At 48.3% G+C, this 27,403-nt stretch overlaps 1 protein-coding gene across 3 annotated transcripts in view; it reads right to left on the bottom strand.

Annotated features, from left to right (window-relative positions):
- Positions 1-1,339: 1,339 nt before the first annotated feature.
- The window catches only part of Rnf144a (ring finger protein 144A), a 128,467-nt gene continuing 102,403 nt past the window's right edge, over positions 1,340-27,403 (bottom strand). For all 3 annotated transcript variants that reach the window (XM_048439810.3, XM_048439809.3, XM_048439808.3), the window contains 6 exons: positions 25,157-25,261; positions 24,939-24,999; positions 18,357-18,564; positions 14,894-15,041; positions 11,561-11,650; positions 1,340-5,551 (listed from right to left, as the gene is read on the bottom strand). In XM_048439810.3, the coding sequence (XP_048295767.3) occupies positions 5,420-5,551; positions 11,561-11,650; positions 14,894-15,041; positions 18,357-18,564; positions 24,939-24,999; positions 25,157-25,261 (744 nt within the window). In that variant the 3' untranslated portion in view covers positions 1,340-5,419. The remainder of the gene's footprint in view (positions 5,552-11,560; positions 11,651-14,893; positions 15,042-18,356; positions 18,565-24,938; positions 25,000-25,156; positions 25,262-27,403) is intronic.

The following is a 27,403-nucleotide window of genomic DNA, read 5'->3' as shown; positions in this document are numbered from 1 at the left end:
CACAAACGCCAGAGACACGGGCCTGTGTCTATAAGTGTTATGGGACAGAGATAAACGGTCCCAGAAGTTCATTGGTCCACCAGCTTAGCTGAATCAATGAGCTTTGTATGCGATTGGCTGTGCAGTGTTCTCTGCACCGCGCTGCCAGCTAAAGGCAGAATTAAATTACCTTAAGATATGCCAAGTGATGAACCCCAGGAACCCATGAGCCTGTGTGACCTTATCAGCAAATAGGGTCTCTCTGATGGTCAAGTTGAGTTTCTCAGTGTGGCCCTCAATGTCAATCACAAGCCCCTGGGGTGGGGTGAGCAGGCACTGGGGGAAAATGGAGGCAGAATATGATGATAGATATGGACACCAAAGAAGTCCAAGACCTGTCAAACGCTACTACCACAAGGAAGCAGAGATGTGTGCGCCTTCCTTACAGTCCTCAGAAGGTTCCAGGGCATTTGGGCTTCCCATCTGCTCCTCCAAAGAATCTGCAATCGTTAGCCCACATTGTCAACTTGTGGATGAAGAGACATTATTACGTCGTTAGGGAAGCCCACCTTTGAGGGTGTCTATGAAGGCATTTCCACAGGTTAAGAGGAAAAGATCCATCCTAAATGTGGGAGTCAGGATCTCATGGGCTGGTGTGGTAGTCAATCTCCATGGACTCACCACAGAAACAGACCTCTGGGGGTGTCTATGAGGGTGTTTCTACCAGGATTTAACTAAAAAGGGAGGATTCATCATGGATGTGGGCCACGGACCAAATTTTTGGAAAAAACTAACTGAGTCTCAGCATCGTCCCGCACCTCCCTCCCCACCCCAACCCCACCAGCTGACTGTGGGTGGATGCTATGTGACCAGCTGCCCCATGCCCCGGTTGACAAAGCCCTCAAACTGTGAGTTGGAAGAAATCCTTCCCCACCCTTCGTTGCTTTTGTTGGGATCTTGTCAAGGCAGGGAGAAATCCTGACACAGCTGAGATCCAAGAATGAAGGAAAGGGGAGGGAGCAGGAAAATCAAGTGAAGGCCAGCAGCTCTCTCTCTTGTGCTCTACTTGGTTGAGACGTAAAGAGTCTCAGCCACAGGGCTATGCTGCCAGGGACTCTGCTCTCCATTCCCCACTGTAAAAGACTGGCACCCTCTCCAACCATGAGCTGAAGGAAGTTGTCAGTGGCTTCTATTTTGTCGCAGAGATGAACAGTCTCCGAATACAGATGCTGTGTTCCGAGTGGCAAGACCCCCTCTCTCCCTCCTTGCCTCCCCCTCTTCCTCCCACCTCCCGCCATACTCAGCACCCAATCTTCAGGCCAGTCAGTGAAGCAGTTACAAAAGATGGAGCCAGGCGGGATTATACAAAAATTCACCTGTATTCCAGCCAAAATATCTTTAAAAAGAAATCCCTTCGAAAGGGGAGACAGACGACGTAAGACGCAATACATTTAAAATATGTATTGAAATTATAAATCCAACGTGTCCATAGGGTTCTAAAGTACAAATCACAACATGGAAAGGCATTCAAACAGCTCTTACACATCACAGTGTTAGTGGTACGAAGTGTACTCACGTTTCAAAACCACAAACGCAATTTTCTCATATATAATTTTTTTGTTTGTTTGCTTGCTTGTTTGGTCTCACCGTAACCATTCATCAAATACAGAATGCATACGTGTGCACGTGCACATGACTGACACATGCATGTTTTTATACAAGGTTAAAATACACTCGAGGCAAAGTTAGCAAAGTCTCAAAGAAAAGTCAGGCACGTGGCACACAGCTACACCTAACTGGAGGGTCTTGGGACATTGGAAGACAGGATTATACAAGCCAGGAGGGCTGGAGAGATCGTAGGGCTTTAACTGTCAAGAGTGGGCTCTCCTAGTCATGGGGCATCAGCAATTGTTTGAACATAAGCCCTTCCCTCCTGGTTGAGTTTTTTTTTTGGCGACAGTCAGTTATAATCTCTTTACCTCATTCAACTTCATAAGGGTTTGGGTTCATTGTGAGGGAGAAACAAGCTTTGGTATTTTTATTTTTTAAAGGAAACCGTCATGAAATTGTATACATGCAAAGTGGTTTCCCTTGAAGATTTCATTGTGATTTACATATATATATTCGCAGGTGTGTTTATCTATCTGTGGGACTCTGGGAAGTACACAAAATAAACCCTCCCTCATTCTCTCCATTCCCCTAATTTTTAAAGGCTACCAAAGGAAACACTTCGAATTCGTGAAATAACCTCTCCCTTTTCTAAGACCAATGGAAAAGATAAATTCATCTTTAAGCCAGCTGTTCAAGGCTGACAAGGCTTCCTCCCCAGGGATTGTATTCAATGGGGAACCTGGCCAGGGTCTTACACCTGTTTTATGGAACAATACATTGTAGAGAGGATTTGTTCTCTTCAAGATAAGATATCAAAGTGGGGTAGGTGTTGGTTTCACAGTCTGAGCTACTCCCAGGTGGTGAGGTGGGCCATAATTCATGGAATCCAAATCTTTGTCCCAAGGAGCTGGTTCTCTGTCCTCCATGAACACCGACCATGACTGCCTCTGAAGGCATCACCCTGGGGAGTCTGTGAAGCTATGGGCTGCAGGGCTGAGCTTGGCAGGGATTAGTACCCCCAGTAAGACTGTGGCAGAGTCAGCCACTCAATGGCCTCAGATAACCCACAGGCCAGCAGGCCCTCAGTGGAACCCTACTAGAGAGCCCCACAGCCTGTCACTAAGAGTCTCTTCCACAAGCTCAGGCCTGAATAGTCTTTTTCCATCAGGAAAGTGGTCCGTCTCAGTGAACTTCATTTTCAGTTCTGACCAACCACACTGAGCAACAGAAATGTTACTATCATCACAGAGCACTTCAGGCTACTCAGGACTTACAGCAAGACCAGTTGCATCTGGGGGAGGGCATCGTCACTGTTCCACGTGCATTTTTACATCACACATGGTTCAAGCTGAGTGTCCATAGTAAACGGGCGTGGAAGTCTCTACTAAAAGGACTCCCATAGGGAACAATGCAAGTCTATATATTTCAGTGTGATCTTGCTGGTGTTTCTAGAGGGAGTGGACGAGTTAGTTTTTATTACTAAATCCAGCTGAGCAAGTATGCTTGATACAAAGGCTCACGGCAGACAGGGATCCTCTGTCCAGACGTGGTCAGCCCCAGCATCTCTATGGTTCCTGCCTGCGTCCAGTCATGCGCTTGGGAAGACCACTGTGGGCTGAAGTGTAAGTAGGTGGGGTCACAGAGGTGTGTGAACTTTCAGAAGTCTCCCAGATACAAAGTGACTCCATCTTTGATTAGGGAGCCTGAGCTGCGTTCTGGAAACACAGTCTCCTAGAAGGCCGCTGCTCCCACTGCAAGGATGAAAGCCACCAAACAATGAGACAGACAGTGGTGGTCAAGGCAGGGTGGGAAGGATCGTGGTCTTGTGAAACCCAGGCTGGCTGCCACCTCTGAGAAGCATTTTAAAGGGTGGTGGCCGGATGGTTTCACATACAAATTCCAGGCTTGAGGTCTTGAATCCAGCCACAGACTCACATAAAATCGTCAGTCCTTTCCAGAAGAGCCAGGCCACCTTGCCCCCTTGTTCCCAACCACAGAGGCTCAAGGCCAGGCTTCACCCAGAATGAAAGTCTCAGAGGTCACACCTGGCTAGTGAACTTTTTCATTTCAACTACAGGACGACTTTCTGAGCACGGTTTTGAAGAGGACCGAGCTTCTAAACAACTTTAGCTTAATAAAGAAAAATCAATATCAGCCAGTGGTTGTCCTACCTCACTCACCGGCAGTTAAAAAGAAAGAAAACGAAGTCACTCCTGGACAGGCAGTGGCTGCTAGGACTTGACATTGGCCCAGAAGTGCAGAGTCACACAGACAGTCACTAAGGAGGCCATGGGCTTATGAGAACAAGGGCTGAGGTGACAGGACTCCGGGTCTGCTTTACTTCTTTGTAGGATGTTCAGTAAGCCTTTAGACCACCATCCTCTGTGAACCTCTACAGCTCCACCCTGCTCCTGGGAAGCATGGTGGGCTCTGAAAGTCAATTCTGAAAGAAAGCACTCTCTCTGCTATTTTTGGAGTCCATCAGTGGAGTGCCTGGGTCTTACTACCTTACACTTGTTGACATGGGAACACACAGCCCCCAGAAGGACCAAATTGCAAACTCACTCCCCACGGCAGAATAATTAAGTGAAACAGAAGAGTTCTTTCTTTCTTTTCCTTTTCCTTCCTTCCTTCCTTCCTTCCTTCCTTCCTTCCTTCCTTCCTTCCTTCCTTCCATTTTTTCTTTATGTGTTTTATTTTTTTCCTAGCAAGAACACACTGGTTAACTATAGGGTTGGGTCTGTGTCCTATGAGTCACATGGTTTTTCAAATTACCTAAAGCATCTGAACAGTGCAAAGACTTCAGAGCGTTCCCACCCAACTTCTCAGGGTTGCCCAGGGAGGGATGGTGCGAACCCTCCTCGTCGCCTCACCAACCTGCTAAGTGGGGCAAGGAGTGGAAGCCCAGGCATTCAGAGTAAAACACCTGGTTTGGAGATACTCCAAGGTGTTTGCTGCCACCTGGGAGAAGGAATGGGCCCTGTGAGCTGCACTGGAGGACGGGGAGAGGGTCGGAGGGGCGTGATGTTAAGCTGGAGACGACCCCTTGAGAGTGTCAGCATCTTCAAAGAAACCCGACAACAGGGAGCCCGTGTGGGTCACAGGACACAGCTCACAGCATTCAAACAGTCGTGACAGCGGGTTCCAAGAGGAAACACAAAGTGTGCATAAGGCTTTCTGTAGCTCCTGAAAGAAGTGGTCAGGCCAGGAAAGTCGCTTACCTATAACTTCATAAAATGCACATTTCAGAAAAGGCATAGGATGGTTTTGACGCACCTTGTTGATTTTCACTATTCAGTGGACAGAAAGGGGGGGGGGAAAGCCTTCTAAAAAGGATTTTACTAAATGCCTTTAGGAGTAAAAACAGTTCACAAACAGATTTTCTCAAGTCAGATAATCAGGTGCTGGCTGAAGAGAGTCCTAAGTCTTGAAGACTTCTCCTGACAACACGGTGCCATCTTGAAGCCAAGGCGTCCCTTCGTCTGAGTGGGTCTCCTAAGCTCCCGCGGGACAGTCCCAGTCTAAGGCCAGGGGGATGAAACTGCCTGATGTGCGGCTGATGCCACCTCAGGTCAGGTCTGCAGACACAGAAGAACTCTGCAGGATGCGCCCCATCCACTTCTGCCTTGCCTCCCCCACAACCTGGAGGAGACCACACCCGAGGCCTCTGCCCACTGGCTGACATCATCCCTGAAATCTCTGCAGGAAGCCGGACACTGAAGCTCAATGGGGCACATAAGGCAAGAAACATGTTTAGTGAGGGAGGGGTAGGGGGGTTAGGGGGCCACACGTCCCGAGGCAGGGATCTGTCCCAGCATCACACTGTCCTCTAGGTGGGCAGCGGATCATCATCACCTTTACTGCACTTACACTTGCAGCAAAGTACAAAGGGTGTGGCCAGGAGCAAAAAAGGGGAGGCCACAAGGAGCAGGAGCCCAAATCCAGCAAAGATTCCCACCACCTAGAAGGGAAACAGAGAGGAGAGGTGAGGGCGCTGGTTTGTAGTTCCACAGCTGAAGTTTAAGCTGCAGCCCCACCCACCACTTCATCCACACATCCGATCATGCTTCTATCTCTCCATCCACAGGCCCACCATTTAGTCTGTCCATCCACATAGCTATCCATCCTTTGTATTCAACTAGTCAGCTAGCTACCCATCCGTCTGCGTCTTCATTCACACACTCACCCCTCCACCACTCCACAGAGTCACATGTGCATCCAGACACCATCTACACAGTCATTCATTCCCTCCACCCCTCCACGGAGCCACGCATGCATTCAGACACCATCTACACAGTCATTCATCCCCTCCACTCCTCCACAGAGCCACACATGCATCCAGACACCATCTACACAGTCATGCATCCCCTCCACCCCTCCACGGAACCATGCATGCATCCAGACACCATCTACACAGTCATTCATCCCCTCCACCCCTCCACGGAGCCACGTGTGCATCCAGACGCCATCTACATGGCCATGCATCCCCTCCACGGAGCCACACATGCATCCAGACACCATCTACACAGTCATTTATTCGTTACATCTTTAACCATCAGCCCCGGCCTCCTCTCTCCCCCTGCCTATCCAACCAACCATTGGTGCATTTACTTGTACTCCTTTCTCGTCATGAGTTCCACCCCCATCCACTTTTCTATGTATTCAGCTAATTACTGATTTCTCCCCGCCCCCGAGCAACCAGTGTTTGGTAGACGATGGTTAGCTATTACAAACCCACAGATATCTGACACTCCAGCAGAACACTGTCTAATAGAAAGGCGAAGATTTCATTAAAGGCTCATACAGGAAGTGGGTTAGTTTCAGTTAAAGGTCATCTAAGAAGTAGAGGCCTACCTTGTTAGAGGACAGGAAATGGCTGAGAAGACAAAGATGTCCGGAAGGTTTAGTGTCTAAGAGGGCAAGGACAAGACCCTTCAAATGGGGGAACTAGAATGTCACGGACGTGGAACATCAGACATTACATTGAACTACCCTTACCTTTCGGATTTTAAAACCTAACGTGGACTGTTAAATATTTTTATTATTATTAACATTTATTTAGTTAGTTTTTTTTTCCAGACAAGGTTTCTCTGTGTTGCCCTGGCTGTCCCAGAACTCTCTCTCTCTCTCTGTAGACCAGACTGACCTTGAACTCATAGAGATCTACCTGTTTCTACCTCTGTAGTGCTGGGGTTAAGGGTGTGCACTGCCACTGCCCGGCTATATTTTGATTTTTTGAAAACTCGTTTTCCCTCCCCCCTCCCCCCCAGGTATAAAGCCCAAATGAAGGCCTGCTGACATCTACACCAGCCAGTGGGACTGTTTCAAATGAACAGGGTCTTCTTTTCCCTAGCCTTGCTTAGATCAGTCACACTCAGCCTACTGAAAGCTAAATATGGAGTTCGACTGCCACCTAGTGTTCAAGATGATAAATACACGACTTCTCCAAGTCTGCTTTCTCAACTTTGGAATAAACAAATAATCTCTAAGACCCACTCTACTGTAAAGCGTCAAACACATAGGAAGGAAAGAACTCCTTCACTAGAATCTTTCCCGGAAACAAATCACACACATATATACATACACCACAGTGCACCCATGCAGTGCATGCCCACACTTATAAAAAAGATCACACGTGATGCAAGACATCACAGTGTACTGATAAATAAGACGCTGAGCCACAGCCAGGAAGCTCATTGGATAAGCATAATGCTGGAGGCGGGATCACACCAATCAGGTCAGGTGATGTGTGAAAAATCACATGAAGACCGTGGGAGCTGGAGAGATGTCTCAGCACTTAGGAATGATGCTGCCCTTACAGAGGAACGACAGAGACAGGGGGTTACTGGTCACTTCTCTGCCGCCTCTCTGGCCATTCCGGTTCTTATCCCAATATCTGACTCCCGAGCTTTTATTGATAAAGAATAATTAGATAAACGCATCAGGACATGATGGTCAGGCCCTAGAGCATGTGGGTGATAGAGAGATGGGCCAAGGCTCCCGAGAGCGTCACTACACACAAGCTGACATCAGCTTTGGAAAGCAATGAGCTGCCAGACAACACGGCTCCACGTGAGTTTGATAAGCCAATGCTGATAGATTAGAAAGAACACAAGCTTTGTGACCATGTCAAGTCCCCCTTCTAACAGATGTCCTGGGATGGTCCACTGAGCAGAGAAACAGCACGTGGCCAACGGTCTTCCCAGAGACTCCAAACGGCATTCAAACTTGGGAAGACCAAGTCCAAATCAAAGCTATGGAAAGGTGAGTGAGGTCCTTAGACTTCACTGAGGGAGCAAAACTAGGCCTGAGATGATGGAGTCTCACTGAGTCTCTGGATTAAATTCCAGTCCAGGATTCTCATTTTTAAAAGTTTATTTATCTGTGTGCACAATCGTGTGGGTGTGTGTACACGTGTGTGTTAGCCAACGTTGGGTGTTTTCCTCAGTGACACTCCAACTTTTATTTTTATTTTTGGAGATAGGGTCTCTCCCTTAACGGGAACTCAGAGATTTGGCTAGACTGTGGCCAGCAAGACCCTGTCTCCACTCCCTTGTAGTCTGCTGGGACCATAGGTGCATGCCTCTGCATCCAGGTCTCCGTGTTCTTGTGGTACAGATGCAAGATCTATGACACAATGTGCTTTTCTAAAGGTCCATATTGTTCCAGCCTCAGATGCTCAGCCTAGTGTCAGGCAGCTCTGCAGGAACCCCAGCCCTTCACCCAGGGGTGGGGGGTGGGCAGGACCTGGCTCATAGCCTCTCATGCACAAGGGAATGCACAGTTGAAAACCGGCTGGCCCAATGGCCTGAACTGAGCTTCCTGGCTGGACTAGACTGGAGTGGAAAAGTCTCTCTTTGCTGCTCACAGAGGAACGGGAGCTTGGATAGGACTCTCCTGGCAGACACCTGCCAGGATGAAAGATGAGCTTTGCTCTAGTGGGGAGACATTTTCTCATTCACAGCATGCAAGTGTGTTGGAATGGAGGGAGCATTTGACAGTGGGGGCTGAGTAAAATGTAGCATGCAACGCTTTATACTCAGAAAACTGATAAAAACTAGCTGTAATGTCTCCAAAGAGCAAAGCCCCCAAGTCTGCTAGAATGATGCTACAAAACTTTATAACAAAGAAAAGTAAGGAAGCAGGAACCCACAAAATCACCATACACCAAGGACAACACCCTCAAATACTGTGGCCACAGTTTGCTAGACTTGATGTTGACCATAAATGCCACAGAGATCTGAGTTGAGCAGGACCCCCAGCCACAGACAGAAGCATTCCCAGAATCCCGACTCTTGTGAAGTTCTCTGCAGTGGCTTCGTCTGTGGCAACGGAAATCACCTGACTCATTTGCAGGGTGGGTGGGTTAATGTCAGGACTTTAGTTGGTGCAGAAGTAGATAGTGGGTGCTGAGATGCCCGCCAGGATAAGAGTATTGCATGTGCCTACCTGCGGGAGCCTGTCAAATCGAAGTCAAAATCCCCAGCTTAAGACTGAAGACATGCTATGTGCAGGGTGCTTTAGAGACAAGACTATATGGGAGACAAGACAGGAGCAGGTTTTCGAAATGGAAGGAAGGAATGCAAGTGGAAGAGAGGGGCAGGAGGGGGCCTCGGGCTGTTGTGAGGCTTCCAGCCTGCTTTGTAGAGGGGGAGATGATGCTACATGTGGTATGGAGATCTTTAAGTGAGACCGCGGAGCATTTTCTCCTGAGGCTCTAAAACTTGTGGGTATCCAGGGTCAGCCTTAGTCTACGCCACGGTGCCCACTCTCTCCCTTCCCAGGCCATGTCTGATCCCGTTACATTCCATATGCAGAGTATCTCTCTACTCTGGGAAAAGGAACAGGGCACTGAGGTTACACGGATGAGCAAACCCTTGCATCAAGGACAGGCTGATGTCCTACAAGAGGAAAGACAGATGCAGTGTCCAGAGGGGAAGGCAGATGTTGGAGCGACAGGAATGGTGTGGGTGCAGCCTGTTCCTAAGGGATGGAAGGGGACGTCACGTTATTCAAGTCGGACCTAAGGCCTAAATGAGCTGCACGGAGTACAGGTGGAATCTCAGAGCTGGGTGTGGGCAGGAAACAGAGATCCATGGGTAATGAAGACCAAGGCTAAGCAGATGCAGGAGAGCTTGGGAGGTTTTGGGCCAAGCCCCTAAGCACAAGGAACATGTGAACCCAGGTCCCTACTTAGTCTAGACTCTGTAAACACCCAATAAAAGTGTCACCAGCCTATTGATGACAGATGATAAACCTCTGTCTCTCAGTGTCATTAACAAATCTGTAGAAGCAGAGCTAAGGCAGGGAACCTGTCCAGAGAGGAAATGGGGGAGGTGCAACTGGATCCAGAACAGGAAGGCTGGCAGGGGAACAGGGCCTCTCCAGGCAAGCCACCGAGCCAGGCAAGCCACAAGAATAAAGGGGTCTTTGGGGGCCATGAGCACGCCACGGTGTGTTGGGTTTGGATAAAACTGAAAGCTACGGGGACTTAGCACAGGGCCTAGCCTTGTGGGCAAATGCACAAAGTATGTGGGTAGAGAAACCTTGGGACACGATCTCCCTCGTAGACAGACACACATCTGCCCTTTGCCCCTGCTACGTCACACAGTCAGGTCACTGCTGGGATGACCTTCCTTATCCTGAGCCCTGGTTTGCTCACTGCTCTTCATTTGTTTCAATCCAGGTCTAACTTCTGATGTCTTGTGCTCCCTTTCCCATGGCCAGCGTGTCTCTGAAATGCAGTACACCATATATCAGCATTCATCCTAATGAGGACAACTCTGCTATTGCAGGTGACACCTCTGCCATCCACTGGCATAGATGCTTTGAGATGATGCTGTTTAAAAAGCACAGAACCCCACAGCAACTCACGCACTATAACGACCAGGGAATGGGTAGGGGGCATCAGGCCTGGCCAGCAGTTGGTTGTCTGCTTCTAGATAACACTTTCCAGGGAATCCCCTCAGCTCTGCCGCAGACACTCACACTCACGGGCTTCCTTCCCCCATCAACCTGGAGCTAGGAGCGCAAGGAAATGAAGTTACAGTTAGACCTACTCCCAGCTCTAGGTTACCGGCCCTCTGTCTTTAGATGGACTGGCTCAGCGACCTCAGAGAGCTCCTGGGAAAGCCTGGGAAAGAAGCCCCTTCCACGGCAACCGGGAGTAAAGCTGACTCCACTCCCCTAACCCTTTGTAGCTCCCAACTTCAGTGTAAATCAAATCCATGTCTGGCAAAGCCCTTGGAGATGTGGCCTTGCTAATCTCCCAGACTAACCCCATACTCCCTGTCTCACAATCCACATGGTCCTGTCCTTCACAAACCAAGCAGTTCACTTGCCCCGTCTTCTCTGCCCTGTCCCTCTATACACAAGCTTACTCCCTGACACTCAGAAGTAGCACTAACACACAAGGAACCTCCCCACCACGTCATCTTAGAGTCCTTCTGCATCTCTCACTCCATAGCTTCTTTATGTCACGGGGGAGTCTGCTGGTTCATCTCTTCCCTTGGCACTTAATAGAAGGTAGGGTACATAGAGGAACGTCTTACAGACGTGGTTGGCACACAGGCACTAAACACCCCTCCACATGGAATTCAACACTGCAGAATCAGCTGACCCTAAGGCTATTTACAGGCTCTTCAGACAGCAGAGATGTTCCCTTACTTCCCCATCATCCTTTTATGCTAGCAACTTGCTTGCCTCTCTCAGGACAGCTCGAAACAGCTTTTCACCAAGGACCAAGAGTAACAATATGGTCAGCAGGCAGGTCTGGTCAAGGCCAAAGTCAGGATTCTTGTGCAAGTAACAGGTCTGATATTAGACACCGATGTGCACATATTCAAACACTGTGCCAGGGCCATTAGCATCACTAGAAAGTCTTCTAGCACACACACACACACACACACACACACACACACACACACACACGTTTTCTTGAGCTCAAAGTTCAAGGTAAACAGCCTGCTACCTGTGTCCGATGCCAGATCACTGATGCCCGGGAGTGGCCCAACTTGTTGCGACAAGGCCCCTTGTCATAATGTATCAGAAGGAAGTCATCCTGCGAAGGGCAGAGAAAGGTGGGCTGTGAACAGGGGACTCCAGCTCTCGGTATGTCCTATGTTCTAGACACACAGTGTGTGGACACAGGCAAGGGTGACAGACAGGGAACGTGCAGACACTCGGGTACCGCTCCTCTGGGCCACCATCCTTATCCACAGAGCAGTCAGGGGGAACTGTAAGCCTCATTCGATCGAGGGAGTCTTGGGGCCAGATCTCAGTATTGAGCTGGGGAAGGGTCTCCTGAGTATAGTGACATTTCTGAAGCTTGAACCAATAGGTGACTGAAGAGGAAGATCAGGTTTCTTCTGGGCTGGCCTGTGTCAGATCCAATGAGACCAGACCAGCTTCTCACCAGGCCAGTCCTCCCTCGGGGCAGATTTTCAGAAACCTTTTGTAACGCTACTCTTTACTCAAGAACCAGTCAAGCCACTACCCTCTCTACCCACAAGTTCTCCCATCTAGAGTAAGCTGGCATCGCATGTCGGTACCTAGAGAACTGTCTGCTCCATGCCTCCCTCTACGTGGCCTCTTAGGAGAGTCACTTCCAGGTGGCTGGGCTGAGGGCTCATTGTGTCGGTCACCTCTGAGGGCTCTCACCACTCAAGGGGACTCAATATGTTCAAGCACCACTGGGTATTGGGGACAGGCATTCTCTGCACCCCCCCAAGACCCTGCCCATCCATCACCAACAGGAAACAGGTAGGAGACAGTACCAACAGCCCAATACCCTCTGTTCACTAAACCAAGGCCACCAACGAGAAGCTTTCTTTGAAGAAAAGAGCAAATGATCACAGGGTCCAATATGACTCAAAGGACAAGAAAATCAGAGAAACCAAACCTAGGATACCGCCACCCACCAACTTCTGGCTCCTCAGGTCCTAGAGGGGCAGAGAAGCCATCCTGTCTCTGGTGCTGTAAAGGGCTTCAACCTGGAGTTTGCTGGCTTAAGGTCAAGCTTCTCAGGGTGTGAATAAATGGCAAGGTGGCCATAAAGCCTGGCTTTTATGATGCAGCTCGCCAAACAAGGACACTAGAGGCAGAAGATCAGCAGCTGTCTCACCTTCCCAGGACAGGTGAGGCCCTATTGAAACTCCATCTGGCCACTTCTGCCTGCTGTGAGAATTTGGGGTGGCGGGGTCTGTGTGTGTATGTGTTTCCCTCAGGAAGAGTTCACATCTTTCTGACTTGTCAGGCTACCTTGCAGCAGAAAAAGATGGGCAAACGACTGGGCCACACCTCGGCCAAGGTTGCTAAGTTTTGTCTTATCTCTTGTCCTCTATTTTAACCCAAACCTCATGTTGGCACATGAAAGACTGAGTGTGTGGGGGTGGGGCTTCCATTCTCAGTTAATCCTCTCTGAAAACATCCTTTACACCCCCATACACGCACGTTCACACACACGTGTGTGTCTAATGCCCTAGAAGTTTTTTTTTTAATTAAGTCAAGTTGATGCCATAAAACAATGATCACTGGGTCTTAAAGAAGATGATTTTGTGTCGCCCTTAAGCACATCATGGTTTCCTTCTAAAATTAACCATCACTGCCATCCAGCACAGATAAAAACAGGCTCCTATCAGGAGGCGCGGTTCAGTTCACTTGGCCTGTTGCTAACTACAATGCTTAGCAGGTGATTTGATAGTCTTCTAAAGGACACGTGATCAAACTCTTCCAAAACCAAAGTCATTCTGGAAAGTTGCCCTCCTGCTCAGCTTCATCTGTCCACTTGACATAGCCTAGTGTTGCCCAAGGAGGGACTTCTAATTGAGGTCTGTCAAGATCAGACTGGCCCATGGGCCTGTCTGTGAGGCATTGTCTTGACTGATGTGAAAGAGGGTAACCCACTATGGGCAGCACCATCCCCTAGGGCAGGTAGCCCTAGCCTCTATCAGCTAGCCAGGCTGGGAGTGGAGAGGCAGCAAGTGGCATTTTCCCATGGATTCTTCCAGTACCTGTCCTGACTTCCTTGTAAAATTTAACACACAAACAAGCAAACGAAAGAAAACCTTTCCTAAAGGGCTTTTGATCAAAGCATTTATGGTAGCAACAGAGAGGAAACCAGAGAAAGAGGCAGTGAGAAACCATTAGAGCAGCAGCAGGAACAAAAGGGGCTGGACATGGAGAACACAAAGGCAGATGGTTGCTGTATGATAGGCTGGCAGACAGCACAGGGAATGTATGTTTCCTTTCAATGTAGATGCAGCATAGAGATTCCCCAATGCCCAGCATGCTTTGCTGCTGTGCCCTTTCATTTTTCCTACTATCCCACCAACTGAGTGTGCTTCCTACCACCCAAATTCTGGGATTCATCAGGGTTCCAAGTCTCAGTATGGTGGTGTCTGCAGGTGGGCCTTTGGGGGTGATTAAATTTAGATGACGTCATGGGGAAGGAGTCCCTGACAGGATTGGTGTCTTTGGAGAGACCAGCGCTTGCTCTTCCCAACATGGTCAAGGGAGAAGGCAGTCATCCAAAAACCAGAATGGAACCTTCACCAGACCCCATCTGTCAGCTGCCATAATCCAGTCCTCCAGCCCCTGAACTGGGGAAATAGATGTCTGCTATTTGTCACCCAGTTTGTGGTACGCTGTCACAACACCCAGGCTCATCAGGATTAGTCTAAGACACCCAAAGACATTCACCACCTCTTTTTCTGTTGGGAGCAAAAGTACCTGTATGACCTGCTACTTGCACGACCAAGAAGGTCCCAGTTTCTCCCCTAGGCCTTTAAGATCACACAGGTAGCCCTATCTAGAACCCATCTCCGTGGAAGAAGTGACATGTACTTGGAGTTTCAGTGTAACTGTGTTTCCTTGTGTACACAGGATTGCGTTATACCAGGAAACATTTCCCCCAACTCTTACTGGGCTTAAATATGGCTAAAATAAACTGCCCGGGGTTGGACTTGATAGGTTTAACCCAGCACTGGCTACTGAGTCAAGTTGAACCAGACTTTCTTCTTGCCACACAGGGATCATTACTCTGCCAGCCCTGGTGTTTTTCAAAGACCCCAACACTCTTCAGCTGAACCCCAAGCCTGTCCTATGCTTCTTTATCCAGCAGCAGTAACCAAGCTTCACCTCGGGGAACCTGGATTCCCATAAACACAGGAGAATCATGCCCTGGTGTTACTTCTCTGCCACCGGCTTGCCCTCCAGCTTCCCCAGGGAAAGCATCTCCAGCTTCCTCTCTCACGGACCTGAACTAAGGGCTCATGGCTGCCACGCGAGGCTGCCCAGTACTTACGTCCAGAGACTCCAGGCAATACCAGCAGAAGGCGTGCTTGCAGTTCTTACACATCATCTGCGCGCAGCCCTCATCCCGCTCGATGTACACCCTGCACTTGGGGCAGCGCTTGATGGGCGCGTCGCCCTCTTCCATCTTGAAGGCAGAGCTGTGGGAGACACACGATGAGGGTCGTGCAGTGGGGATCAAGAGAGACCCAGCAGCGGGGCTGTGCTGAGAGCATCTAAGAGCACCTCTCTACTGCAGGGACCCCAGACCTCTTGGTACTAAAGACAAAGAAACGAAAACCCTGGGAAACAAACAGCCAAAGTATGGCGAGCGAATCTGCCCAGTTAAGGTAAAAACAAAATAAAAACAAAAAGCAACAACAGCACATACCTAACTTTATATTTCTCTAATAAAAAATCCTAATATAGAGCTCAGAGCTTATACTGGGGGAACATGAAGAATGGTGTTGGGGCTTCAGAAATGTGTGCATTTCCCAAAGAGTGGATAATACATTTTATGCAGTTTGGTCTTGTCAGAAAAAAGAAATCATAAGCATACACACACAAAAATCCACACTTGCTTTCGAAGAGCTACCCGGCCTGCTTGTCACTACCGTTTCCCGGAGGACCTAGGATGGATGTGCAATGCTTATTATAGCCCTAAGTCTGGCAGCAGATGCTGGCTCCTCCACAAACCAGCTACAGGACACCCCTACAAGCCTCAGTCTTCAATGTGAGCCTAAGAAAGCACCCTCCTCGGGCCAAGGAACTGTGCTGGTTTGGATAAGAATGGCTGCCATAGGCCATATTTGAATGCGTAGTCATCAGAGAGTGTTTGAGAAGGCTTAGAAGGATTAGGACAGGTGCCTTTTTAGAGAAGGTATGGCCTGTGGGAGGACATATGTCGCTGGGGGTGGGCTCCCATCATGCTCAGTGTCTCCATCCCCACCTCCACCTGCAGATGAAGATGTAAAGCTCTCAGCTACAGCTCTAGCACCATGCTTGACTGCTTTCCGTCACGATGATCACACACCAATCCTCTAAAGCTCTAAGCCAGCCCCCAGTCAAATGCTTTCCTCCAGAAGAGGTGCCTTGACCATGCAGTCTTTACACAGCAATGGCACAGTGACGAAGACAGTAACGGGTAAGAAGGGACAAGAAGTCAGCGCTGATAATGTTTCCAACATAGAACAGGTATTTAGGCACCGCTGAGGAATACCAGCCGTGACATTTTTCTAAATAGGGCTATTCTCTTAAATATATATTCATGACAACATCTGGAAGAAGAAGTGGTAAAGGCCAAGAGAAGAGACAACAGACTGTGAGGCTGCGTAAAGTACTCTGTTAGAATCCGCAGCATCAATCCAGTATGTCCTGGAAAGAGATGGCTCCCCTTCGAGCCAATAACCAGTGCTGTCCAAGCGCACAGTTGAAGTCAGGCAGTGGCACTATTAGCAGGCATTGTGGCATAGGATCGTTCCGAAGGGCCACGGGATGTACAAGAGTTAAATGACACCTTAGCATGACCCGTCTGATGATTAGCAGTGAACATTCCTCAGGATTGTGCCTACGGGTTTCCTAAGTGCCATGAGGTGTGACCTCCCGAGTGAATGGGGTTCTCTGTCCACCAATGGGAGGTAACAGGCTAAGAAATCCTGGGAAAGGCTGGGAAGATGGCTCGGTGGGAAGAGTGTTTGCCATGCCAGCACAAGGACTGGAGTTTGGATCCCCAGAATAGATAATATTATATATTATAATACTAAATACATAAAGACTGGGTTGGTGTGTTACCAATCTCCAGTCTCAGCACTAGAGCAGGTAAGGGCAGGGTATCCTATCCTCAAGGCAAGCTGCCTAGCTAGTTTAGCTAACTAATAAGCTGTGGGTTCAACTGAGAGACCCTGCCTCAAAATATAAAATGGAAAGTAATCCAGGAAGATACTTGGTGATAGCTCCCACCTGAATGCTAGGATTATACGCATGCACCATCATGTCTAGTATATGCAGGGTGGTTACTGAACATGGGGCTTCTTGCATGCTAGGCAAGAAGTCTACTGACTGAGCGCATCTTCAGCACCCAAGGAAGTTTTGAGGTAAGGAAAATGCCTGGTCTGGGTGCTCCATTCTTGTTCTTCCTGATAAGAGGCAGGACTCACTCACTTACTAGGGACAAACAACTGAGCTGCTTCCCTGAGTTGATGCCTCATCTCGTTCTAGCTCTGCCCTCCCTGGAAATCAATCTCTGCCGATCACTTTTAATCAAGCCACACAGCAATCATGTTTCTTCCTAGAGTCTGGAAGCTTCTATAACCCTACATCTAAATTCAGTGATCCTTGCTAATATCAAATACCTGACGTGTGCCAGGTCAAAGGCCAAGCATGCATCGCCCCTGAGGGCAGAAGCAGTAGCCATAAGAACAGTGATTACAACAGAGTAAGTCCTGGATGGTGGTCAAGGCATCCAAACCGAAGCAGAAAAGCCAAGGATGCCATCATCCACCCTACCCTAGAGACAGAGCTGACAGAAGGGAGGGGCGCCCTGCAAAGGGCAGCAAGGGGGTTCTGGGAAAGGGACATGGTGCAAGAGGGACCTGTAGGCCCGGAGACAGCGTACAAACTGAAGAGATGGCAGTGCTGTGCTGGGAGATCAAGAGAGGCTCTGAGGCTGGGGCATGGCCGGGGTATCTTCCCGAAGATGGGAAAATAAAGGAAATCAGGGTGGGGAGGGACTCCTTTGGGTAGGGAGTGAGCAGTCATGATAGTCTCTCCATCAACAGCATGGCCATTTTGCCTAGCTGAACTCCATGGCAGTATACACTCTGCTGGGGAGCGATGCCCCTGATAGAATTAATTTCTTATGGTTCATGCGATTAATTTACAAAGTCCACCTGGGCAAACAGTTGGGCTATGTAACTGGGAGAAGCAAGAGGGAAGAAATTCAGTAGTGTTTTGTCATATTCTAATAGACCCGATTTTAAAGAGTTGTAGGGCTCTTAGCTTCCTGGACCTGGGGACCTACTAGCAGTCTTGTTTGTAGCAAGCACTCACTATGACTAGCGTTCTTATTCCTACACTCCTATTTCTTTCCGATCACCTCCAACAGAGGGTAGCTGTGTGAAAATTGCTGGTAGCAAAGGACTTAATCCGGGTGTGTAGCTTACCGTGCATCTACCTTTTCACGCAGGGAGGAGAGAGAGAGAGAAAAAGAGAGAGAGAGAGAGAGAGAGAGAGAGAGAGAGAGAGAGAGAGAGAGAGAGGTTCTTACACATCTTTACATTCCCAGGGGCTTGCAAATGTTCTTACAAAAGTAAAACCACAAGTCTGAAGGAGACTCAGGATGTGGACCTTGTCCTGAGGCCAGTGATTGACAGCCACGCGCTCTCAGGTGGTACTTTCATGAAGGAAGCCTACCTCTTCTGCCAGCTACAGCCCCTGCCCAGCCCACTGATTCCACCACAGCTCCTAGACAGCGGTACCTGCTCTCCCCAGGAAGGAAGGTGATTGGCACGGTCTCGGGGCAGCCTTGGCCAGGGTGCCAGCGGGCTTTGCAGGCCGAGCAGAATTCCATATCACAGGCTTTGCACTGCACCAGCTGGGGGGTCTGGATCCCTATGTCCTGGACTTGGCACACGGCTTGGCAAGTGGATGCTGGGCACCACGTCCGGCAAGGGTCAAAGAGCACTTCTGGTACAAGGAGATAGAAGACGAAAATCAGATGCAGGACACCACGGGCACCGGAGAGGGGGAGCATGGAAAAGAGCTCACTGACTAAGGCAGCTGGAATGGAGGACATCCAGGTGACCCAGCCAGACACACTTCAGACAGACTAATCCTTTACCGCCCCCCTGTTCATACAACCCCACCCAAGCTACTCCCAGCTTTTCACCCTTGTACGCGGTATGCCAAGGGCTCCTGCCGCTGCCATCTTACCCTCCAGTGCCGTTACATTTTCACCCAGCCCAGTTTCTCTTAACGCCAACATCACCAGATTCTTCCTGCACCTCCCCACCCCAGGTTCCCACCACCACCAGGATACATTCCCTGAAGTCAGGTGAAAGTCTTGTCTTGAAACCTCACGGCCCAGTCCCAGTGCCAGGTTCGCACACAGCCACTGGCAAATTTCTGTCGCAAAGTAAAAAGGAAGAAGGAAAGAAGAGGCTGCCATAGTCTTATTGCCTTTCTACCTGTCTGAGGTGGCATACAAAACCCCGGTTTTCACTATGGCACTTCCAGAACGAGGTGTCTTATTTGGTTCGTAATTAGTCTTCTAATTGGTTGATTCACACATTTCAAGACAGATTCTCTTGCCAAGTCTAAGCCTGGGTAAAACCAGGAGCTTGCCTTTCCTGCAGATTGAGCCCAAGCTGCTGCAAAGCCTTTCTTAATGGGACTGGTCAGGAAGTTTACTTTAAAAACAGGATACGGTGGCATTCCTCTTCCTTCACAATCCTGATCCAAAACCCGCATTTATAACTTGTCCTGAGCTGGCCTCCGCGGCGAGCCAGCCGGGCATCTCACTTTCCCTCCTCTCTGGAGGACTTTGCACTCTCACCAGGTGTGGTGGGAGGTGCAAACAGGAGGCTAACTTTCCGACAGAGACCACAGCAGGCCAGCGGATCAAGGGGCCATCTTAAGGTTGCATGGGCCACTGGCCCTCAGCTTTGGAATCAGGTTGTGCTCGAGAAGCAACCTAGGAAGCACTGGATTTTGGTGAAGAAGTTTGCAAAAAGGTGTTCGCTAATGTGCAAAGCAAAGGGTGCTTGTTGACAAACATCCTGGCCCTACCCCAGGCAGCCAGATGCGGCTGCAGCTCACCTGACTCAAAGACAGGAGCCCCACAATGGGACACCCAGGCGACCGAGAGAGTGCAGAGGGCTGCAATGATTAGCATTGGCTGCCAACTTGATCACCAAGTACACAAGCCTCTGAGCATGTCTGTGAGGCAGCTTCTAAATGAGGACAATTGAAGTGAGAAGACTCATTCTTAACTGTAGGGAGCACCATTGCCCATGCATTGGGGTCCTGGACTGAGCTAGGAACAGCCATCCATTTCTTTCTGCTTCCTGACTGAAGAGGCCATGAGACCAGTCACCTCACATCCCTGCCACCATGCCTTTCCCACCGTGGTGGACTTATAGAATTTCCAGGTATGAGTCAAATAATTACAAGTAACAAATTCAGTTACAAGGTTGAAGCAGCAGAGTGTGTGCCCTCATGATGCGCTTGTGTACACCCTTCTAAGGGCTCCATGTTCCTCAAGAATAGGGGGCAGTCTGTCCAGTGCTGAAGCAGCAAGCCTGTCAGCTCAGTCATGATCTTACCTCTACTGTAGTAGAGGCTGGCCAATCTCTGTAGAGGGCAGGGTGGGGATTATTTACATCACTAAGGACCACATGATCTGAGGATTTCTGTAACATCAACTTGGCTTGCTATTGGGGTTAAGAGTAGGCTACCTCGCATAAATGAAGGTTATGGGGAAACTTAAATTATAGCAGCAGTGGGGGGTAGGAAATGGATTGGTCTGCTAGCTGTGGCGGGCTGACTCTTAATCCAGTGTAACTCCTTGCTTTCTTATTAAGGTAAGTTCATCAAAGCGTAAAAGGAACTTGTTGATATGAGAGCGAGGGCCGGAGATAGTGCCTGTGACAACAGCAGACTCTAGGACTGAGAATCTATTTCCCACACTGATCAGACTCCAGTACAATACTATAAAGCCTCTGAGATGCTCCTGACACTGAGAAAATGAACCGTCACTACTGTCCAACTTGGGTGTCAATATTTGCTCTCTGAAGGAGGTTCATGGCCACTGAACATGTGGATACAGAACTGGGACACATGAAGAAGGGTTTCCCTGTAGGCTTGGGATGCTGAGAGTTCCCTAAAACCTCCTTGACCTCGGTACATGCTGGGAGGAGATCCCCAAGGTACTCCCACAGTGCAGGAACCCTGAGGATTCTCTCTGCTAGCAGTACTTCCCCTTCAACACACAACTTCGACTTCACCTACCAGCCCTCTGTCTCTGTCTCTGTCTCTCTGGGCATGTGCTGGGGGAGCTGGCCTGGCCTCAGACCAATATGGTACACTCTATCTGCATAGCTAGTGAATGAAGTTCTGGGGAGAGGGGGACATGATGAATGTGTGACACGACCCATGCCTCGGGTTTTCTGTTTAATACATGCTTTAGTTGAACCTTGTTGGGAACAGGCTTCTGGTCTCAGACCCTGGGAATCCCTATGTCCTGTCTGTTGATACTCCGAAGCTCCGGAAGCCCCAGACGTCAATGTGCATGTGTGGAAGGCGGGGTTGGGGCAGGTTTCTCTTCATACACTTCTGATGGCAGTGAGAGAGGCGACCTTGTAACTTTATCAAAGAAGGTCCATTCGGCTGTGGCATGGAGGGGAGACCTAAGGGAGGTTTCCAAGGCAGCAATTTCAAGTCTATGGCTGGTTTACTCAGGGCCATTACTCTACCTGGAGAGATTCACTACAGGTAAAGGGAAGTGATCTGCCTCTGAGCAGACTGCAAGCACCCTCCTTCCACTGTGAGGCCAACAGGGTAGCCCCAGCCCCTAGCAGAAATCTATTAATATGCTCATTGTTCTTCCCACTGCTCAATCCTTCCAGGTGTGCATACAAGCAGGGATCAGTCCGTGATGAAGTTCAGAGCGGAGAGCATTCATGCACTTCTCTTAGAACGTATAGACGTGTCTCTCAGCTTTCCTGCCACCTGTGTCTATTAATAAACCACTGTCCATGCTGTGTCTAATACAGCATAGTACATCTATTATATTATATATGCACATGTATGCACACGAGATATGTTAACATGAAGCAAGTCATGCTTTCTTGGGGGAACAAAAGAAGCCAGTGGTAACCCCACTCTGTCAAAGACATGCTTATCCTGCAGAACTTCTCTTCAGGAGACTGGGATTAACGTAAGTTTCTTCAGGACCTGTTGTAGGAGGCTGCTTGTTCATTCCCAGTTGCTCAGCCCCCGAAATAAGCACACAGAAACTAAATTAAATCACTGCTTAGCCTATTAGCTCTAGCTTATTATTGGCTAGTTCTTACATCTTAATTTAACCCATTTCTATTAATCTGTGTATCACCATGTGGGTGTGGCTTACCGCCAAGGTTCTGGCTCATCTGTTCCCAGCAGCGGCTACATGGCGTCTCCTGACTCTGCCTTCTTTTTCCCAGCATTCAGTTTAGTTTTCCCCACCTATCTCTATTCTGCCATGTGCAGGCCCAAGACAGCTTCTTTATTCACTAACAAATAAAAGCAACACATATACAGAAGGACCTCCCACATCAAGGACCCTCGGTGAACCAGATCACAAGAGCTCTATTAGAAAATACTTGATCATTTTTTATGAAGGCGGTTTACATTTTTAGACAGATGGGATGCTAAAATATTCTGAGGTACCAGCACCCAACACACCCTCATGTACTCCCTGTGGCTGTGTTAAATGATTCCACTAATATCCTTATAGTGGTGGGTTAGATCCTATTGGGAAGACACTGCACACTGAACACTGAGGACTCTGGTTCTTGTTAGGGCTGGAAATGCATCTGGCCATGTTATTAATCACTGTGAGATTTTTTTTCTTTTAATAGACAAAGGGATCAAGTTGGGATAGCATGGACTTCCAGAAAGACTGGAAAGAAACATAAGTAGCCTTCCATCTTCCTTGGCACACACTCAGATGCTACAGGGCAGGCATGCACAAGAGCATGCTCTGTGGCCCTCTCTCTAGAGTGAGCCCAGTGGGTAGAAGGTTCCAGAAAGCAAAAGCAGTATCTGAGAACCCTCCCTGGCCTCCAGATGGTCAAAGACTTCATGGAGACAGGTCAAGAATCTAAAATGAAAATCCAGGTTTCTGGGTCAGTTGAGACACACGGGGCTGAATAGAGAGTCTTTTGAAGGCTGAAGTCACTGTAGGACTTCTCCATAACTAAAAACGTTAGAAAATCATCTAAACAAGCTTCCTCCCAAGGCGTCCTCCGTGGACTAAACTTTGAAGGAAGGAAGCAAGTCACAGTGAGCTTTCTGATCTTATCTCTAGGTTGGCCCAAGGAGCTGGCTAGACTACGCAGCTTGTTCTAGGTACCACTGCTAACATTCCACCTGGCCCGCACTTCTGTGGTATTAAGTCCAGTCCTTTTAAAACATCACTCAGAGGTAGGCTGCGAAGATGTTTTCTAGTAAGAGTTTTCGGTATTTTTTTAACCTAAGTTAAGGTGATTCATTTCTGGTGCAAGAGCCAGGATCTTTTAGACGAAGCCAGACCACCGAGAGGAAAAAGAAAGCTCAACATTATCTGGCAGAAAAACCGACCCAGCTACACTTTTGAATTTGATGTCACAGACAGTTCATTTTCCTGTGGTTAAAACAACTCTAAGTCTCTGTGAAAAGCCCATGAAAATGAGTTTTAAAGAGTCTGAGGTTCTTGGAGATCCAAAGCAATCGGTTCTATAACTCCTTGTTCTGTCTTTAATGCTGCACAGCCTTAGGTTTGAGGTAAGCTGTCCCAGGGCGAACTGAGCCATTTAAAGAAACAGACTCTGGGAAACAAACTTCAAAGTCATTAAAAATCCTTATTGGCCTTGTAAAACATTTATTTAATCTAATTTCATGTGCATATATGCAATTTATATGTGTTTACCTGCATGAATGTATGTGAACCACACACATGCCATGTTCATGGAGGCCAGAAAAGGGCATCAGACCCCCCAGAACTGGAGTTAGAGATGGTCATGAGCCACACAATCAGGATCATGTGCAAGAACCATTCAGTGTTTTCAACTGCTGAGTCCTCTCTCCAACCCTGACTGATTTTTGAAGTTATCCATGCATACACATGAACACATATACGTATACATGTGTGTATATATTACATTTTAAGTAAATTAGAAATGATCTCTAGCATTGCTCCTGTTTTCTTCTGACGCCTCACATGTTTGGGCATCCATGGTCACTTTGTCACAGCTGCATCCTGCCTCGCATTTAGTGTTTCCACGCAGGTACGTCACCTTGGGATCTGGTTCAACAGCAGACCTCTGACACAGGCTCATGGTGTCTAGGGAGAGGGGGTGTGGTCACAGCAGCTCCCGCTGCATGGTCAAAGCACTCCCTAGATGCCCTTCTAGGGGCTCTGCAGCAGGAGCCACCCACACTGCACGTCTCTGATCTTCTCTTTGCAGGTGACCTCAAGTCTCTGAGAGCAGAGCAAATGGGGCCTCTAGGTTCTTTCAAACATCATCTTACAACTGCGCAGCTCACCCAACATTCGGCATGTCTCAGGGCTTGGCAATGGAATCATCAAAAGAAGTTAACACCCCTCTGAATATACTCCACACATCCATTTCTCTGTCTTTGCCAGCACTGGATCTAGTAAGCAGAGGTCTCTTAAGGGCCCAACAGGAGAGGAGAAGTTGGTTCTCAGGGTGGGAGGCACGGTCAGATTCCCCACTAGAGTTAGAAACCGCAGAAGTCACCCAGTTGCCATGGGTGTGGACCGTGGTATGTCAGCCTGAAATACTCACTGAGGCCCAAGGCTCAGTTACTCACGAGCACTGCTATCTAAGCCTTCAAGGGGTAGTGAAACAGAATGGGATGAATCTAGACTCTGTGCTCAACAATGGTACCTGCAGGGGTATCGAGCTCTAGGCCTTCCTTGCACACCGTTATCTTTTAAACACAGGGGGAGTCTAAGAGTTTGAAACCATTAAACCCAACCCCAGCTGAAGAAAAATACGGACTAGGGATCTCCTTAAGCCAGCAAGAATCCCCAATCTCTGTATATAAATAGTATCTCCTGAGTTCCTTCTGCTGCCAAGTAGGTCACAAGCCCAGGCTGCCAGGCTGTGAACGGCTCGAAGAATTCTACCACAACATTATTTCAGAGGTGCGATTTGCAGGAATGCTTTCATCCTTCTTGCATCTTTTCCCACTCCCATCAAATGATGGACACTCACGTCTCTCAAAAGAAAGCTCCATAAACACTACTCACCTTCTTCTGTGGGATTCGAAACTGGCTAACACAGCAGGTCACTTACCTCTTTCAAATTGTAGCTTTTTATATCTTTGCATAATTTCAGATGCAACCATACACTCAATCTGCAAAGAAAAAAAAATAGACATAAAAATTATAAGATTCAGAGGGCTAAAATATAATGCAACATGAGGCCAAGGAGAAAACAACAGGATTCAGATAAGCCAGCCACAGCCCATCATACACAGATGACAAAATCATGCATTCCCTCCATGAACATGCCTCATTCTCCTGAAGGTGGCCCTGTTTAGGGCACGCAGCATCCGGGCAGCTAATTGCAGTTTCTAGTCCTTCTTTGATCAAGAGCTCAACATACTGTTTCAGGCACTGAAAGAAAGAAAAGTGTATAAACACCCATACTTCCCAAATACCAAAGACAAAGTGATGTGTCAAGCAAGCGGCTAGCTATTAACCCTGAGAGCTACGTTAATAACTAGGCTGGCAAGATATGCCTATTGGGGCAATAAAGGTATGGATGTTACAGTAATAACCAACCACTTTCTGATTGGGATTTAAAGTCTAGTCACTAAGGCAGAACTCATACTTGGTACTGTTAACTGCATATAACACGTGGCTGTCTAGGTCATAGGCCCTAGGAGTAAATCTACTATTTTTCCCCTAAAAGGCCAGCATATTAAGTTCCCTAAGTTGTTAGCACCATAGAGGAGTGCATCTCTCGACATTCACCAGAAAAGTTTCTTCAGTAAAGAGTTATTAATACAAGTCCTACAACTAGCCAATGTGCACAGAGTAAGAGACGTCAAAGTGTTCAGCTCTCAATGGGACAGCAACATCATACCCCTACTTACAAGGCTCTGGGATCACTGAAGAAGAAGAGGCAGAAAGAATGTTGGCCCGAGGAAGAGAAACAGTTTTTGACAGATATGAGCAAGAGAGGGAAAGGGGGAAAATGGTAAGATAAAGAGAGAGAGGGAGTAGAAGAGGGAAGTCAGGACCAACTTCGATAAGAGCCATTCTCAAGGCAGCTTTCCAGAGACTTGTATCATGGGCCAGGTATTGCCCTCGGCTCAAAGTCTGTGTTTATCACCCTGTGGGTCGTGAGCCCTTTGGGGGTCAAACAGTCCTTTCACAGGGGTCAAATGTCAGATACCTTACATATTAGAAATCTTACATATCACATATTTACATTATGATTCATAATAGTAGAAAACTACAGTTATGAAGCAGCAGTGAAAATAATTTTATGGTTGGATGTCACAACATGAGGGACCGTATTAAAGGGTTGCAGCATTAGAAAGGCTGAGGATCAGCTGGCGTTGGTGAGCTCCTATTAGCTCAGGTAGACTGTTTCAGTGGGTGAACTCATCATGGCCTTGACCTCTTTGATAATATTCTCATTCCTCCCACTCTTCAATTTCACTTTAGGAGTTCAGTCCAGTGCTCCAATGTGGATCTCTGTCTCTGCTTTCATCAGGTGCTGGATGAAGGTTCTATGGTCATATTTAAGATAGTCATCAGTCTGACTACAGGACACATCAAGATCAGGCCCCCTCTCCTCTATTGCTTAGGATCTTAGCCTGGGTCATCCTTGTGGATTCCTGGGAATTTCTCTAGAGCCAGGTTTCTTGCTAACTCCATAATGGCTCCCTCGATCAAGATATCTCTTTCCTTGCTCTCGTCTCGGTCCTGCCTCCATCTCGACTATCCCATTCCCTCAAGTTCTCCTCACCCCTCCCCTTCTTCTCTCCTTTTCCCCTTCCACCCTCACTCCTCCCCCCCATGCTCCCAATTTTGTCATGCTATTGTCTGTTTCCAATTTCCAGGTGGATCTATATATGGTTTTCTTTGGGTTCACCTTATTACTTAGTTTCTCTAGGATCATGAACTATAGGCTCAATGGGAAGGAGCGAGCATAGGACCAAACTAGTCCCTCTGAATGTTGCTGACAGTTGCATGGCTGGGGCAGACTGAGGGGCCACTGGCAGTGGCACGCAGGATTTATCCGTACTGCATACACTGACTTTTTAAGATCCTATTCTTTTTGGATATATACCTTGCTCAGTCTAGATATAGTAGGGAGGGCCTTGGACCTTCCACAGAGCAATGTGTTTTACCCTCTCTGAGGATTAGGTTGGGGTGGGGTGGGAAGGAGTGTGGAGGGAATGGGAGGAGGGGAGGGAGTGGGAACTTGGATTGATAGTCTTTGAAAATCTAATTAATTAATTAATTAAAAAAGGTTGAGAACCACTGCTCTAAGCAGGGGCCCTCGGGCATCAGCCCTACCTTAGTGCATCTGCCAGGGCTCTGATGAGGACTGTGGTTCTGACCATGGCCCACCTACATCTACCTGTGGATGAGAGATGCTCTGGAGTTCTGCCTGAGGCACAAGATGGTGGTGTTACCAGAAACAAACTAATTATCACCCATGGGAAGTCTTCCCAAGACAAGAGAGGGCAGGTAACCAGAAAAGATAGGAATATTACCAACTCCTGCTCAGGCTACAGTGCC

Source organism: Myodes glareolus, chromosome 6 (assembly GCF_982192425.1).
Source record: "Myodes glareolus chromosome 6, mMyoGla1.1, whole genome shotgun sequence".
Lineage (NCBI taxonomy): Eukaryota > Metazoa > Chordata > Mammalia > Rodentia > Cricetidae > Myodes > Myodes glareolus.
The sequence above is the reverse complement of the archived record's forward strand: the minus strand, read 5'-3'. Positions and strand labels throughout refer to the sequence as shown.